This window comes from Protopterus annectens, chromosome 6.part0 (assembly GCF_019279795.1).
Source record: "Protopterus annectens isolate FY-2018-M chromosome 6.part0, PAN1.0, whole genome shotgun sequence".
NCBI classification, from domain to species: Eukaryota; Metazoa; Chordata; order Ceratodontiformes; family Protopteridae; genus Protopterus; species Protopterus annectens.
Window position 1 is genome coordinate 1,334,422,265 of NC_056737.1, and position 16,663 is coordinate 1,334,438,927.

Here is a 16,663-nt window from a genome sequence, read left to right on the forward strand (position 1 = left end):
ACTTGCTCTTGTTAACAGACCTGTTTAGAATGCTGAGATCCAAGATGGGTCTCCAGTCCCCTGTTTTCTTTGGAACTAAAAAGAATCTTGAGTAAGTCCTGGATCGTTTCAGGTCTGCAGGGACTTGTTGGATGACTCTTGTTTAGCAACTTTTGAATTTCTAAGGCTGTCTGTTTCTTTTGACTGGGTGGAACGTCCGGAATGGATGCGCTTTATAGGAGCAGGATAGGCAAAGGGAATGACATATCCCCTGGATAATATACTCTGCACCCCTCTGTCATTTGTGATGCTTTGCCAGGTTTCTTGGTGCAGAGGCAAATGACCCTCGACTGCTTCCAAAGGCGAGCTATCAGGCACTCCTTCAGGAGCACTGATAGGGCCCTCCAAAGAAAGATTCTCTGGAGCTCTTGATTATGCGGGCCTCCTCTGCCACGAGGGAGACGTCTACCATTATTGTTCTCCCCTCTGCCCCTGGGGAACTTTAACCTTGTGCGTCATGGAAAGATCTGTGGGATTTTCTGAACCACATTTTTCCAATACCCCTTCTGACCCTTTGGAAAAAGTCTGGTGGGTGCAGAAAACCATACTCCAATGACAGACAAGGTTTTGTCTTCTTGTTCACACCTGGTGAGCGTTTCCTTTACTTGCAGCCCAAAAAGAGAGGAGCCGTCAAAGAGGGCGTTAAAGGTAGACTTGAAGGGCTCCGCGAAGTCACAAAGGCGCATCGAGGCCTGTCTCCGAAGAGCAATATCTGTACCCACAGCTCTACTAGTTCCATCTGCTGTATACGATATGAGCATCATGGAAGAGTTTACTACAGAACTAAGAGTGGCAAGCTGAGCATTAACTATCTGCTACTGCATCAGCTACAGCTCTTTGGAGGGAGTAAGTTCCTTTAACAGGTCCCTCTATAGCCTAATGAAATGGGTAAGGCAGTTCAGAGACTGAAGGGCAGAGAGTCTTTATTAGGAGGATGGATAGAGAAGCTGGTCACGGACAGCTCCGTTTTAGTGGCCACCGCCACAACCACGGCATCAACTGCAACTCCTGTAGTCAGAAACCCTTTATCCTTAGGGGCAGCAATGAACTTGTTTGGCCTTCTATGAGTAGGCTCTATGGATTCAGGGGTCTCCCAAGCCTTCCTAAAGATTAAGTCCATAAGCTTGTCGGAAGGAGGAGTCACCCAAGAGGAGGAAGGGTGAGACCCAAAGGCCTTCAGGTAAACTGACTCCTCAGCCAAAGGGGTTTGGACTGCCAGTCACCTCTCTGTTTTAATAATTCCAGGATGTCTCCAAAGAAGACATCTTCAGCAGGTGACCTTGGGGAACCTTCTGCCTCATCGAGGTCAGTGTCTGATGTGACAGACTCCTCTGGAGAGTCAAAGTGCTTCCTCTTGCAAGTCCTCTTCAGAGGGACCTCCTCAGTGGGATGCTCTGGAGAGGTTTCAGAAGGAGGGGGGGGGGTCTCTTGGTGGACAACCTGAGGCCTGGGGTCTCTGCGATCCTGTGGAAGGGTTACCTGAGAGGACAATGACAACTGGCGCATAGAGGGAGGAAGAGCTGATGAAAGATGTGCCTTAGACTTGGAAGAAGTCAAAATCCTTCTCATAACTTTGAAGGCAGACTGCTCCTGCCCCGAGGAGTCCCACAGATCTGACAAAGAGGTTGTCAGAGCAGAGCGCATCAGTGGAACTGGCGACAGAAGCTCCGAAGCTGAGGTAGGAGCAGTATTCACCCACTCTGAAGCCCCAAGAGGCAGAGTCAGATCCGGAGAGATCCGAGCTGGCTACGAGGATTCGACCGGAGAGTGTTGGCTCCTAGAGGTGTCTTGCTCCGAATGGAGGGAAACGCTCAGGGCAAATGTCTGCTCCAAGGAAACTGATGGTCCTGGAGATGACACAGACACAATCTGGAGATTGGAGTCTGCCGGCTCCCGAAAACAAAGCACAGATCAGAGGTGGATTGCATTTGATCAGATTCCTTTGGGCTCGGATCCAACAAAGGTTTGTCCAGGACTGGAGTCTTCAGCAACCTCTGCACAACCCTATCCACATCTTCATTGGATAAACTCCTGGTAGACCGAGGAGAAAGAGATGGGGATCTAGATTTAGCCAGTAATGGTGATGGGAGCCAAGAAGTCACTGGTTCAAGTGAAGGCATTCGGCTCCAATGTGGAGTCCCTGTTCACGCAGAAGATGTCAGAGGCGAAGGTTCTATTGGCTCCGATGTAGTATTGGATCCAGGAATGACCATCTTCTCCAAAGATACAGGTGGAGTAGAGAGTCGAGGGGTTTTTGGTCTCGACACCAACAAATCTTTTGGAGCCGAAGATGCCCTTTTTGAAGTCTTGTCTGGAGATTTTGAGGACTCTAAAGAAATAGCCTCTGAAAAGGGGTTTTTAATAAACCCTTTAAAATCAACTTATTCTTGTGCTCCATAAGCGCTCTATGATTAAAACATATGGAGCAATTTTCTTGGAGATGAAGAGGCCCCAAGCAATAAACACTGAGAAAGTAAGAATCCCTAAGGGGCATCTTCTTCCCGCATTTTCCACACTTGTTGAAACCTAATGGTTTCCCTTCCTGCTTTTGAGATATAGTAACTTAAACACACGCACACCCAAACACGCTGAAGAAGAAATAGTACTTCTTCACTGCCCTTTCTTCTAACAGAAAAATAATAACAGAAATTTTTTTTTTTTTGGCAGAGCACACAAAAATCACCTTGCAACTTAAATGGACGATTAGGGGAGGGAAGGAATGGGAGAGAAAATCATCCTCCAACTAAAACGGATGATTAGAGAAGGGAAAGAAAGGGAGAGAAATTCATCCTCTAAATCGGACAACGGAGATGACCCTCTAACTTAAACGGGTAGGGAAGACTCACACTAGCAAAAAGAAGGTAGACTGAGAAAAGAAAGGTCTAAGATAATAATAAATAATTAGCAACACTTTGCCCAGAGCTTCACTAAAAGGAACTTCTTTGCTGCATGGGAAATGAGACCTGAGGTTATAGAACAGTTGTATTATGGTTAGGGAAAATGCCCACAAGCTTGGCTGAGGACTTCGAACTTATGTAAAGGCCGAGACGGATCCAATCCGACCCAACAGTGAGAATAAAGACGAGATTGACATCATCACATCATATGTTGGTTTTAAAAAAAAAAGTATTTTCATACATTTGCCTGCTTTTGCAAATGATAAAACACTGTTCTAACTTTTTCTTTCAGGTAACAAAATACTCTACTAAAGTGTTATAATTATTGTTTTTGCTTTATATTCCTTATCCATTATATTGTACTATTTAAGAATTACTACAGCTGGGATAGATTCCCGAAAGAATAATTTGATGCACTGCCCGCAAAATACAAGCAACAACAATGGGCAGTGGCTATAGCTGCAGTGTCTGTAAGGGCCATCAGATTTCAGGGCTCTTAACTTTTGTGTATAAAACTTGTTCCCGTTTTCTATTCTCTTTCAAAGCTTGGTATGAAAATATCTAAGAAATGGCACCTTCTCCTTTAAGAGCTCTTTAAATGCTTGTTTTGCTTCTTCTTTGGTATTCCACGAGTATGATTTTTTAACTGGCTTGCTCTTCTTTTCATCTTCTTCTTCTGAGGAGGAGGAGTCTTCTTTTTTGGAAACACTGCTGTAAAACAATACAACCGACTGTTTAATATACTGAAAAACAAACAAGAACACCAGTAAGTTTATTTTTTTTAACAAACAAGTTAAGTATCCATCCATCCTCAAACCCTTTTTCCCATACTGCACATGGGGTCAAGGTGTCACTTCAAGAGTGACAATCATCACGAGCCAAGGTTTACACCACCTGCTGGCTAGCCCTGCCGTGGTAGTTCATCCATACCAGATAGTCACACACACACAACCAATTTAGTGTGTCCAGTCCACTTACTGCATATGTCTTTGGAATGTGGGAGGAAACGAGCACTCAAAGGAAATCCACTCGACCCCAGGGAGGACATGCAGACACTGCACAGAAGGCACCCCCAGCCGAGAATTGTACCAGAGAACCTCTTGCTGTGAGGCAACAACACTAACTGCTGCACTATAGGAGCTGCCAAACAAGTTATGTATAACAGATACAAATTACTAACTGAAACAAAATACTCTGGCTTTTTGAGAAGAACTCACTTTGAAAGTCTAGATGCAAGGTCAATCAGACATTTACAAAAGGTCAAGTAAACGTCCAGGAGCAAGATCTAATCATCCAGTCACAAGAAAGCAGAAGGCCTTTCCCCCCACAAAGCATCTGCCACAATGGCTACCACATTAGGAGAAAAGCCCAAGCAACAACACTTGTACTGGAAATTATGTTTATTCAGAGCGGGTCAGAGATGAATCCTGTGTGAACTTTAACATTATAGCTATACAGCTATAATGCTAATAGGCTACCTAAAGTGATTTGAGAATCAACTATACACACTTCAATTCATGCAGATTAACATCCTCACTGCCATTGTGTGATTTATGCATGTCAGAAATAAAAACGCACACACATGCTGGAAATGAAGACATACATCTGCAGAAGAGAACAGACTCAGATATGTGGGTAATGCACCATAACCGCATATGTCCAAGTACAGGGATCACTTTTATAAGATAAATCATTATCCATGGGAAATTATCAAAAAGTTGATGTCTGCAACTCTTGTTTGAACTGCAAAACTTAGATGATGTCCAAAGGCAGCCATGCTCATCTTTCACCCTAGGTATTAGTCTGATGTTCAGTTTAAACACAGGAGAAGCTTGTGTCATTCTTCAACTCCTTTCTGGATAAAAATGACTAATCAATGCACCTTGGCTGGGGGGTACTTCCTGACCTGGCTTTTGATCTGCAGAATACAAAAGGATCTACATCTATGCTTGAATATCTGGCCCCGGGAGTAAGGGGGGACCTACCAAATATAAACTCTGCATCGACAGTCACTCCCTGCTCTTCCACAGGAAACGCATGCTGAATTCACATGCCTGTATCTTTAGAATAACCAGGATGGCCACATGTTTTCCTTCTCCCAGTTTCCATTTCCAAAAATACTGGTAGAATCAGAAGGGGCTGAAAGTCAGAAATCTGTACTTCAACAGTGATTCTTCAGCTCAAACACAGTACTGTTGTGTATGAGCTTACCATAACAGAAGCTGCTCAAATATGTTCACTACTCCAGGAACTCTTAGGACTTCTGCTGAAGGCCTGACATCCAGCCTGATTTCAGAACTTTTAACCTGCCCCCTTTTTGGCCAGACAAATGGGCATCAGAATTCCTGTGGTGTAAGAGGGATGTCTGTCCAAGCAATCTTTAATACGCCTGTAGTACTGGAATCCTGAAGAAACCAGAATAATGGCTAGTCAGGTGGCAGATACCCACAGGGAAGACCATTCATTCAGAAAAACCCTTAAAGTTCCATCTCCAAGCACTAAGCAACTGAGAAAGAGGGGTACCTGGCAGGGTTAAGAGGAAAGGGAAGATGGAAATGAAACGATACTGAGCACACATCTCAACCTCAGAACAACAACAGTACAAGGAGAGATAGGTGGACATGTTAACTTTTGATGATTCCAAAATCATATGTAGTACAGAGTGTCTGACCTTGTGAAGAGACAGATGGTAAGAGCCCTAGAAGGATAGCAGTGGCACAACCTGCCATGGTTTTGGAGGTAATCTCCAAGTTGTAGTAACACGAAATAGGTGTGGACGGATGACCGATGGCCTGGGGGGCTGATCACCTCCTCAGGAAGGATGGTATTGCCCTAGTTGTAAGGTGACCTCACATGTCATGGTGCAACTTCTTCATGATTAAGAAAATGAGTCGCCCTTTCCTGGCCATTTCAAGAGGGTCTATTTAGACAAAATCTTGCCCTCACCAGTTCTGCAAAGACTATGAACAGCTGGTTTGTTTTTCTCACCACTTCAGTGTTTTCTATGCAAAATCTCAGATGCTCTGCACAGCCAGAGTATGCAGAGCCCTTTGTCCCTTTTTCTGTAGGACACAATTAAAACACTGTGTGTGGCTGACTGCCCAATGGAGAGAGACTTCTGTCACTAACTGGGCATGAAGACTGAACTGGTGCAAAGGTTAACAGCGTCCTTTTAGAACTAAGGAAGGGCTGTTGGCGCATCAGGGCCTGACACTTGTAAATACCTGGCTCAAATGTCGACAATGTCAACTTTTCTAATACATCATCACAGGTCTCAGGCAGGTGAGAGTTCTTTCTTAGATGGTCTGAACTACACAACTCCTTTAAAGAAATGCTGCAACTAAAGTAAGGAGAAGAGAGTGAATATCATGACAGACAGGTTGAGACAGTAGATGCATGCACTTTGCAGACAGCCATTTACATTTAGGTTAGTATGCACGATGCCCTGAAGGATATGCCCAACTACTAGGATAAATACCAAGCTTCCAGATTCAGTCTGCACAAAAGTTAACAGAATTCCTCCTTTCTTGCTATTAATCTACCACAACTGTTGTGTTGTGTTGTCTTTGCGGACAAGCAAGGTTACTTGTGGCCCTGTCTTTAATATATTTTACAGCCATAGGACTTTGGGTATGATGCTGTGCTAGGAAAGTTTGCCAAGTACTGGCCCTCAGACATTACTTCCAATCTGTCCAGCACTAGACTGTCTCAGAAAGCCTTTAGACACTGCATGAATGTCTAAAAAAGATGACATACTGCCCAGTCTCTTTGAAAAGACAAAAGAGGGCAAGAACTGTTGGTGCCAACTGAGGGAAATTAAAATGTCCAAGCAGTCTCAGCTTATTGAGAAAAATCAAGACATGGGAACCTTAAGTGAGAAAATTGACAAGTTATATGTGGAGATGATATGTAACAATAATACACTTTTAGATTATATGAAGAAGACAGACGACCAGATGATGTGGAAGAGGTCCAAATCATCAGTAGGATGACGCTGAAGATTTCAAGGTCAGGGAGAGGGGAAATCCACACCAAGTTTTTACAGCTGGAGATCCAAGGGAAGAAAAGGAGGTGAAAATGCAAGAGTTGGAAGACTGGTGTAGAAGGGAAAGTATTACAAAAGTCCCATGAAGGTTTGGAAGGCAAAGGACTGTTTCACTTCTATAAAAGGCCTGTTTGCTCAATGGACTGGTTTGTCAATCCAGACAGGCTGCTTGACAGACTGCACTGGATCTCAAAGCCACTGGGAACTACACAAAGACTCCTCTGACCCACTGTGGTCATAATTCAAAGTTACCAACTCAAGGAGCAGCTGCTGAAAAAAAAAATTAGATAAGGGGAACACTTTGCAAGTGGGCACGCAGTGAACATTTGTGGGCCATGACTATACATTGGTCACAAGGCTTAAGAGTAATCACTTTACCCCTTATTTTAAAAAGACTGTCACCTGCTGAACATGTACCTTAAATTGCTATACCCTGCAATGCATAAACTGTTTCTTCCACAAGAAGTGAAGACTTTCAAAGAGACTGAACTAGTGACTGAAGAATTGCAAAGATATAAACAATGCAGTGAATTAAACAAGGAAGGTTAACTGTCAAATGAACTGGACCAAGTTGCAACACGGAAAGGAAAAATCCTGAGGAACAAAGATGAATTCAACCATTTCCAGTTTTCAAAAGACGGCTGAAGATTGTCAACAGAAGCCAGCAAAACTGACAAAGAACCAGGGAAGCTTTGCTAAAGGTGCCAGAAAATATCATAGAAGAAATGGTAATTGCAGAATCTGATGAACTGAAAAAATAGCTGTGCAACATCTTACCATAACCATAAATGTCCTCCTCTTCCATGTTGCAGTATTCTAAACCCTTGGGTCATCCTCTGCTTGCTACCTGAACGTCCGGTCAGTATACAAAAAGCTTGTAGTCACTTGCCAGGGTACATGGGATGTCTGACGTTGGCATAGGGAGGGTGGGCCATAAAAGTGATGTCTGCACGTACCTTTCCTCAGAACTGAATGCCCAGTAAGACCCCAGTCCCAGAATAGCTGTACAAGTCCTGTGCTGTCCAATAAGGAACAGATTAGATGGAAAAAGAGGGAAGAAGGGCAGGAATGAATACTGCAACATGGAAGAGAAGGGCAGCTTTGGTTATGGTAAGACTTTAGACAACTATGCTATGTCCCTCTATTCTCATGTTCCAGTATTCCAAACTCTTGGGTGAGTGCCAAAGCTCACAGGGAAGAAGGGGGTAGTGGTATGGAAATGTTCCCTATACAGCCAAGAAGGACTGCTCTAGCAAACCCCACTTTGGATCTGAAGATGTGATCCAACTTGTAGTGTTTGGTGAAGGTATGGACAGATGTCCATGTAGCTGCCTCTAGAATGGATGCAGTGTCCAGAGTCCTTTGAAGAGGGCCCCCGATGAAGCCATGGCTCGTGGAGTGGGCCTTAATTTTTGACTCAAGTAATTTTCCATGGAATGTGTAGCAGAAGGAAATAGCCTTGGAAACCCAAGCAGAAATGGTCTGTTTTGACACTGCCTTTCCTAGAGCTCTGGGGTGAAAGGAGGCAAAGAGTTGCACCGATTTCCTAATGGCCTTAGTCTTGTCAAGGTAAAATCTCAGTTGTCTATGAACATGAACGGAATGTATGACTCTCTCACTGTCATTCTGGGGGTGAGGAAAAAAGGTGGGCAGGTGGATACCCTGATTTAAGGATAGCTCATTGACCACCTTGGACATAAAAAGGAGGGGTTGGTCCTCAGGGTTACTCTATCCTTGTGGAAGATGAAGAAGGGAGGAGTTGCCATGAGAGCTTGGAGCTCTGACACTCTTTTGGCTGATATGAGGGCCATTAGGAGTAGTTTTCCAGGTACAATGTTTCAGGTATGCCTTAGAACCTGGTTCAAAGGGGGCAACAGTGAATTTCTCTAAAACATAATTTAGATCCCATGGATGTGGAACCAGCCTCCTGTGGGGGCTTGAGGTGTAGTACTCCCTTAAGGAATAGCTTTGGAGGGAGATGGAAAGCTAGAGGGGGATCAAGAGGCAGACAGGCCGAAACAGCAGCAAGGTGTGCTATAACAGAGGAATACGCCAACCCTGCTTGCAAGACTTCACACAGATAGGACAGCATTAAGGGGACCTCACTTTGAAATGGGTCTAGCTGTCTTTGTAGACACCACATGGAGAATCTTTTCCATTTAGACAAATAAGATCTCTTAGTGTTAGGTTTCCTGGCCTCCTGCAGTACTGTTAGCACATCCTCAGTGTAAAGGTGACTAGAAGGGATCAAAATTCTATCACCCACACGGTTAGATACAGAGTTCAAGATGGGGCTGGATTAGGGATTCCCTTGTCCTGTATGAGAAGGTCCACTCTGTGAGGTAACTTGTGATGATTGCCCCTGGCTAAATGCAGAAGGAGGGGGAACCAATGCTGTCTTGGCTTAGCAGTGAAGGGAGGTAGTCACAGGCTACCTGCCCTGTCCTGAAAGAGAGGCTTCTGGGCAGGAGTTTTAGCAGGCTTAGAAGGGGTCTGCTGTTTCCTAGTGCCTTTTCTTCTCCTGTCATAAGGAGCTGGGGCAGAGTGTCTCCTCATGAACTAGGTCTTTGAGGGATAGTTCCCGTGAAATTTGGGTATAGAGGAGACGAACAGGTGTTTTAAATCCTGCAGTTCAATCCTTCCCTTTTTGCTGAATGGCCTTAAATAGCTCAGCCACTTTAGATTAAAAAAAGGCAGAGTTATCTAGGGGTGCATCCCGCAATTTGGCCATAATATCATCGGGTAAAGGTTGTAGCCTTAACCATGAATATCTTCTAAGGACTGAAGCTAAGACGGCAGACCTGGTAGAAGCTTCTGCAGCATCACAGCTGCATCTAACTGAATGTCTAGTAACTTGAGAAGACAGGGAAATTAGACTGGAGATTTGAGCCTTGGAAGATGAGTCAGGAAGGTCAGCTAAAAACTTGGTGGTCTGGGTAAAAGAGCCAATCATCAAGGTGCTCCATGGCCTTACTGTCCTTGTCTGTAGGAAGGACAGAGGTGGAGGACGTAGCCTGGATGGCTTATGTGCTGTAACTGAGACAGTGGTAGGGTCAGCAACAGGGCATTTTATCAAAAACTTTGCCCCTTCAGGGACTTTGTAAAACCTGTCAGGCCTTCTAGGGGTAGGTGGTTGTGAATCAGGATTAAGACAGGTAGCATTAAAAGCATCCAAGAAAGCCGGCAACACGGGAGGAATTGCAAAACGAGCAGGGCTTTCCATCTGCAGAAGCTCATAATTTCTTTGGACCTCTGACATTTCAGGAAAAATCCTACTGAAAATGTTCTCTCATTTTAGAAATTGCTTCCCCAAAGGTGAGGTCCTCTCCTGGGGAATCAGCCTCAGCAGACTTGTCCTCTGGAGGAGAGAAGCATACCCAAGAGAAGGCATCTGAGAAACATAGGAAAGAGAATCCTCTGAGGAGGAGTCTGAGGAGTCCCTCAGCTTCAGGTTGGATAATTTCCTCAGCCTGAGGTCTGAGACTGATGGGAGGAGGAGCAGCCTGTGGGGAAACAGGCATGGCAGGCCTTAGGGCCATAAAGGCATTAAATAAGTTTTGTGAAAATCCCTGCCAATCAGGTTGGCTTTCAGCACGAGGGGCGAGATGTTTTGTTTTGTGTTTCTTTTTAAGTGAATGCCTAGAAGGCATAGCCCCTAGGGAAGGCCTAGTCTCAAAGAGAGGTCTAGAGTCTGTTAGCTGGGAAGCACTGGAAGAGCCCAGTCAGGGCAGCTGTAAGAGCCTGAGGTTCCCCCTAATCGTTGGCAGGCAACATCTGCAAGCCCTCACCTGACATGCCTTCTGCCCTACGTTCTGTGGCTTCTCGAGGGGTACCCGCCATACCTGTAAGGGCAGACACTGAATGTTCCTCCAGGTGAACGTCGGCCACAAGAGGGACGTCTGGTGGAGGAGGGGCAGTAGCAAGTTCAGGCCTGGAAATCTTGGCCTTCTTTTTAGGTGGTTCTATAGGCTGACCAGATGACCCTTCCATCCCTAGCGCTAAGCGTTTAAGATGCTAATTCTCTAAGTAAATGTTCAAGGAGTGCAGACAACTGCAGTGTGTCTTAGGGACAAAGGCCCGACAGATCGCGCAAATAAGATGGTTGTGGGTAAGCCGTAGACAGGAAAGGCAGAGTTTGTGGGTGCCCTTATGGGGGATCCGACAACCACACCTGCACTTTCCCTTCCTGGATGACATGCAACCTAAACAGACATGCAGTGACAAAAAGGAACCAGAAAACAGCCCCAATGGCGTACTTATCTTAGAAACTTGAAGATTCAATGGTGAACATGGCATGAAGGGCTGACGTTCGACTGGTGGCAAAGAATTTCTGAGGAAAGGTACATGCAGATGTCACTTTTATGGCCCACTCTCCCTAGACCAACGTCAGATATCCCAAGTGCCCAGCAGTGACTACAAGCTTTTGTATACTGGCCAGAAGTTCAGGTAGCAAGCAGGGGATAACCCAAGAGTTTGGAATACTGCAACATGAGAACAGAAGGACATGTGACTACTGCAGAAGTCAAAAACCATGTTCTTTGCTTACTTGCCAACTACATGACTGTCTGTCTTACAGAAATGTATTACCTCTTAAGACAATAAGCTCAAAGGGAAAAGTTAGTGGTATGTAATGTTTCTTGTGAGTGGGGTTAATTTTGAATAAATGTTACAATAACTTGCAATATGTGAGAAGAGCTTCTTCAACTGAGAATGAGTTATGGTTATATGAGGGGTTTGTGTGAAAAAGTTGCAGAAGAAACAGGAAGAAAAGATAGCTGATGACTACAAAATCATCAATAAATATTGCTACAATGTTGGTAACAATAATGTAGTGGAAAGAGAAAGAATTCTCTCTACAATGAAATAAAAAGGGAAGGTTACTGGAAAATTATAGTTTGCGTCTGGCATTCTGAAACTGTTGATAATATTAATAAAAATAGAGGAATATGCAATAAGCAAACAAAGAGTCCTCCTTCCCCTTTAAGTTTTCTTTAAGTTTGCTTTACGCTTGAGAGAATGAGAGGATGGGACGACTACTAAAAGTATAATGCATTGTGTGAGGTGAATTTACAGGTCATCTTGATACACAAGTGGACAGTGTAATTGGGTCAGTCTTCCCTGAAAGGTTTGCAACTCTATGTTTCACTTCAACAATTATTAGTAACTATGAAATGATGCAAATACAAAAACACAAGCACAGCAAATAAAGGTAACTAGGAGAAGGTTATATACAATACAGAAAATAAGGGGTCAGGACAAAAGTTATTATGAAGTCTCCCAGGACAACACAGACAGGCAAGTTGTGATGAGATGTAATGCGAGAGATCAGATATGCAAGGCATAATCTGGTCAGGCCTATGCCTTAAATATTGTGAAAATTAAAGTTAGAGATTTTATGTGTGTGTGTGTGTGTGTGTGTGTGTGTGTGTGTGTGTGTATAGATACAAATATATATATATATATATATATATATATATATACACACATATACACATATATATATATATATATATATATATATATATATATATATATATATTAGTGCTATCTATAAAAGGCACAAAGGTAGGCCATGACACTGATGAATCAGGATGGTAAGGCATCTGCATCGTTCAGATGCACCATATTAAGACACTAAGATTTGAAAGGAGGACATTTTTATATATAATTTTGATAAGAGTACGGTTTGTTTACTTTTGTTCACATCAAGGGTTTTGCTGTTATCTAAAGTTACATTAGATCCTTTGAGTAAACATAAGCAAAATCTTCACACATAGTCTCATTACTGGAGGAAGACAAAGCATGGATGGGTTAGAAAGAGAAAGTACAGGGCAGCATGACTGGAAATATGAAGACACCATCTTGGAATGTAAAGGGCCTGGTGTATGTTAGGTGTCAAACCTTTTCTCTTTTCCTATGTACAAAAGGGTAGATACGGTGATGTATTGTTACAGGAAACTCATTTGAGTCGTCTAGAGTCTGACAGGTTTATTTTTAAAACACACAGGTCAGGGATTTATGCTAAGGCTAATGAAGGAAGAAGAGGGTATTAATACTGACTAGACAAAGGCTTCAGTTGGACACTGAGGAACATCTATCTGATGAAAAAGGCAGGTATATATTACTATGAGATGAACGGGAAGCCAGAAGGATTACATTGGGATTGTTTATCTCCTTCCAAGGACTATGAAGGATATCTTCCAGGACACTGTGAATTTTCAACAAGGTATAATGATATTAAAGGGATCTGGAAAGTAGTGACGCATAGATCAGATGCAAGTGGAGGTCCCAGAGAGCAAGAGATTACCTTGGAAAGGAAATACTTAAATTTGTGGTTGGACAGATATGGAAGGGGGGTTGCAAGGAAAGAATGTCTACACCTTTTATGGGTAAAGATGTGGTTACTTGTCCAGAATAGATATCACCAGTGAACACAGAGTTATTTGGTTAAGAGCTTTGGAAGCACATCTGGGATTATCATCTGATCATGTACCTATACAGTGTGAGACAGACATGCCAGACACATTTACAACTGTGAGATGCTGGCATTATGGGAGTGCTTGGTGGTTCTTTACATAAAAGAATCATCAAATGCAAGAAGTTACATGCAAGTTAGAAGAATTTATGGCAGATGATTCCATGATAAGAGAGAAGTGGGATGAGGTCAAAAGGAAAATACAGGAATACATGAAAAAAAAACGGGAAATATTCATATTGGGGGTGAAGAGTAAAACTCAGAAACAGATGTTGCAAAGAAATCAGGAATTAAAAAGATAGAGGTCTTGTATTACTATGGGGGAGCAGGCAGAACTAAAGGGATTAGAAGAAAAATGGAAAGAGACAATGGAGGAGGAAAGTACAGTTGTGTACACTTGCCATAAATGTAGATGTTACAGTGCCTTCACTTTTACAGTCATCACTGTAGGGTTCTTCCTGCCGGCAGGCAGCCCTCGGTCGGCCAGAATCCCAAAGTCTGGGTCCGGCATCGGCTGTTCAGTCATGCCCCCTGACGTCAGAGCGCCAGGAGTACAAAGCTGCCAGCCGACGCCATGTTCTCCAGTTTTTCTTGCCCCAGATGTCAGGTGCCCAAAAGTGAAGGCTAATAGTAAAACAAAAATGTAACATACAACAAACCCCATACTCTGTAGCAAATACAAAGGTTGAAGTAGGGAACCATAGAAATGAAAGTATAAGAGGGGACAGGAGGGTGGGTAACCCAGACTGCAACAGTGAAGACACTCGAACATCTACATTTATGGTAAGTGTACACAACTGCACTATGTTCGTGTTTCACTGTTGCAGTCATCACTGTAGGGTTGAATCCCAAAGCTGAGATAAAGGGTGGTGGTTATAGAGTAGAAGGGGCGGCTAGAAGGCCCTGCAAGACTGCAGAAGCAAAGCCTGCCCTAGACTTAGACTAAAGAGGGAGATTATAGTGCTTAGAGAAAGTATGCACTGAACTCCAAGTTGCAGCTTCCAAAATATCTTTGGTAGGTACTCCCCTGAGAAAGGCAGCTGAAGTAGCAGCAGCTCTGGTAGAGTGAGTTCTAATTTTTCCAGGGATTTGCTTTCCATGATGAGAGTAACAAAATCTGATTCCATGAGCAATCCATTTAGAAATGGTCTGTTTTGAAATAGCTTTGCCTTGAGAATTTGTTGCATAAGAAACAAACAGTTGCTCTGTTTTCCTGATATCCTTGGTTCTGTCCAGGTAAAAATGTAGTTGCCTGTGTACATCCAAAGAATGTAGGATCCTCTCCCCCTTATTTTGTGGATTAGGGAAGAAAGTTGGCAGGTGAATATAGTTTGATTTAAAGCCACTTTGGAAACCACTTTAGGCATGAAAGTAGGATTAGTTCTTAAAGACACCCTGTCTTGGTGAAAAATAATATAAGGTTCCACAGCCATGAGAGCTTGTAACTCGGACTCTCCTGGCTGAAGTCAAAGCCAGTAGGATAGCTGTCTTCCATGATAAGTACTTAATGTCCGATGTTGCAGCAGGCTCAAAAGGAGGCTGAGTGAGTTTTTCCAGAACATAGTTGAGGTCCCAGGCAGGTATGGGTGGTGTCCTAGGGGGCCTTAAGTTCTTTGCTCCTCTGAGATATTGTTTCAGAAGTGGATGCGAAAAGATTGGAGGGTCTATATTGTAATGTGCAGAGATAGCTGAGGCATGTATTTTTATGGAGGAGAAGGATAAACCCTTATGTAGCATGTCTGTCAGGTAATGTAAAATCAATGGGATATTAGGAATGAGAGGATCCGAATCCTGAACATGCATCCAGGTGCAAAATCTCTTCCATTTACCTTCATAAGATTTTCTAATGCTAGGCCGTCGGGCTTCTAAGATGACATCCATGACCTGTTTGGGAAGGGTAGGAATAGTCATAGACCCTGAATTCTGGCTGAGAGTTTTGATATGAGAGTGCAGAAGCTGGCCCTGGTGTTGGGACAAAAGATTTGGTATCTGAGGTAAAATCCAAGGAGGCTCCTGGGATAGATTCATCAGTGTTGAGTACCAAAATTGACTAGGCCAATTTGGGGCCAGTAAAATCATCTTGGGTTTGTCCTGTTTGATCTTTAATAACACCCGTGGAAGAAGAGGTAGTGGAGGAAAGGCATACCCAGAGAGGTTTCTCCAACTGAAAGAGAGAGCATCCACTTTCCATGCTAGCTTGTGAAATGTCCTTGTGTAAAAAATCTGTAACTGGTGGTTGAGGGGGGATGCAAATAGATCTATGTCCAGGCAGCCTCAGGCTTCTGTAATCATCTTGAATATTTGGGTGTCTACCATCCACTCGTGTGGGTCTGACAGGTTCCTGCTCAGTCTGTCTGCCAGAATATTTTGTTTCCCTGGCAGGAACTGAGCTTGTAGATCCACTTTGCAAGCTAGAGCTGTTCCATAAAGTCATGGCTAATCTGCAAAGGGGGTAGGAGTGTGAACCCCCTTACTTGTTTATGTACCACATAACTGTGGTGTTGTCTGTCCGTATCAGTAGTTGTCCTGGCTGTAGAAGGTCCCTGAAAGCCAAGAGGGCATTCTGTACTGCTAACATCTCTTTTAAATTGATATGTAGGTGCTTCTGATCCTCTGTCCAATAACCTTGCAGGCCTTTCCCCTGCAAGTGTGCTCCCCATGCGTAATCCGAGGCGTCCGTGGTTAACACTTGGCTGGCTGGAGGCAGACTGAAGGCTTTCCCTTTGTTGTGAAGACATGCCATGGTCCACCAATGGAATTCCTTTTGTAGGCAAGGCAAGACAGCAATCTGTGTCTCTAGACTGTGGCAATGCTGGGACCATACACTTTTTAGGTACCATTGCATTTTTCTCATATGTAGTCTTGCATTTGGAATGAGAAGGATGCAGGAGGCCATGTAACCCAGGGCCTGCAAGAATTTCCTTGCAGTTAGCTGAGACATTAATGCCAAGGTTTTGAAAGTTGAAGCCAGCTGTAGTTGCTTTTCAGATGTCAGGAAAGCCATCTGGGTTGTTGTGTTTAGAAGAGCACCCAGAAAAGTTATCTGTTGTGTGGGTGTCAAATTTGACTTTTTTATGTTCACAGTGAATCCCAGGCACTTGAGTAGATTTTGAACAAATTCCAGGTGCTGGAGCAAGACATCCTTGCTGTCTGCTTGAATAAGGCAGTCGTCCAGATAAGGGTAAATCTGAATTCCCTGGAGTCTGC

The 16,663-nt window shown here is 43.6% G+C and overlaps 1 protein-coding gene across 3 annotated transcripts in view; it reads right to left on the bottom strand.

Annotated features, from left to right (window-relative positions):
* Positions 1 to 16,663, bottom strand: part of PRPF40A (pre-mRNA processing factor 40 homolog A) — a 3,102,395-nt gene that overhangs the window by 2,170,562 nt on the left and 915,170 nt on the right. For all 3 annotated transcript variants that reach the window (XM_044074905.1, XM_044074903.1, XM_044074904.1), the window contains exon 11: positions 3,512 to 3,647. In XM_044074905.1, coding sequence (XP_043930840.1) covers positions 3,512 to 3,647 — 136 coding nt within the window. The remainder of the gene's footprint in view (positions 1 to 3,511; positions 3,648 to 16,663) is intronic.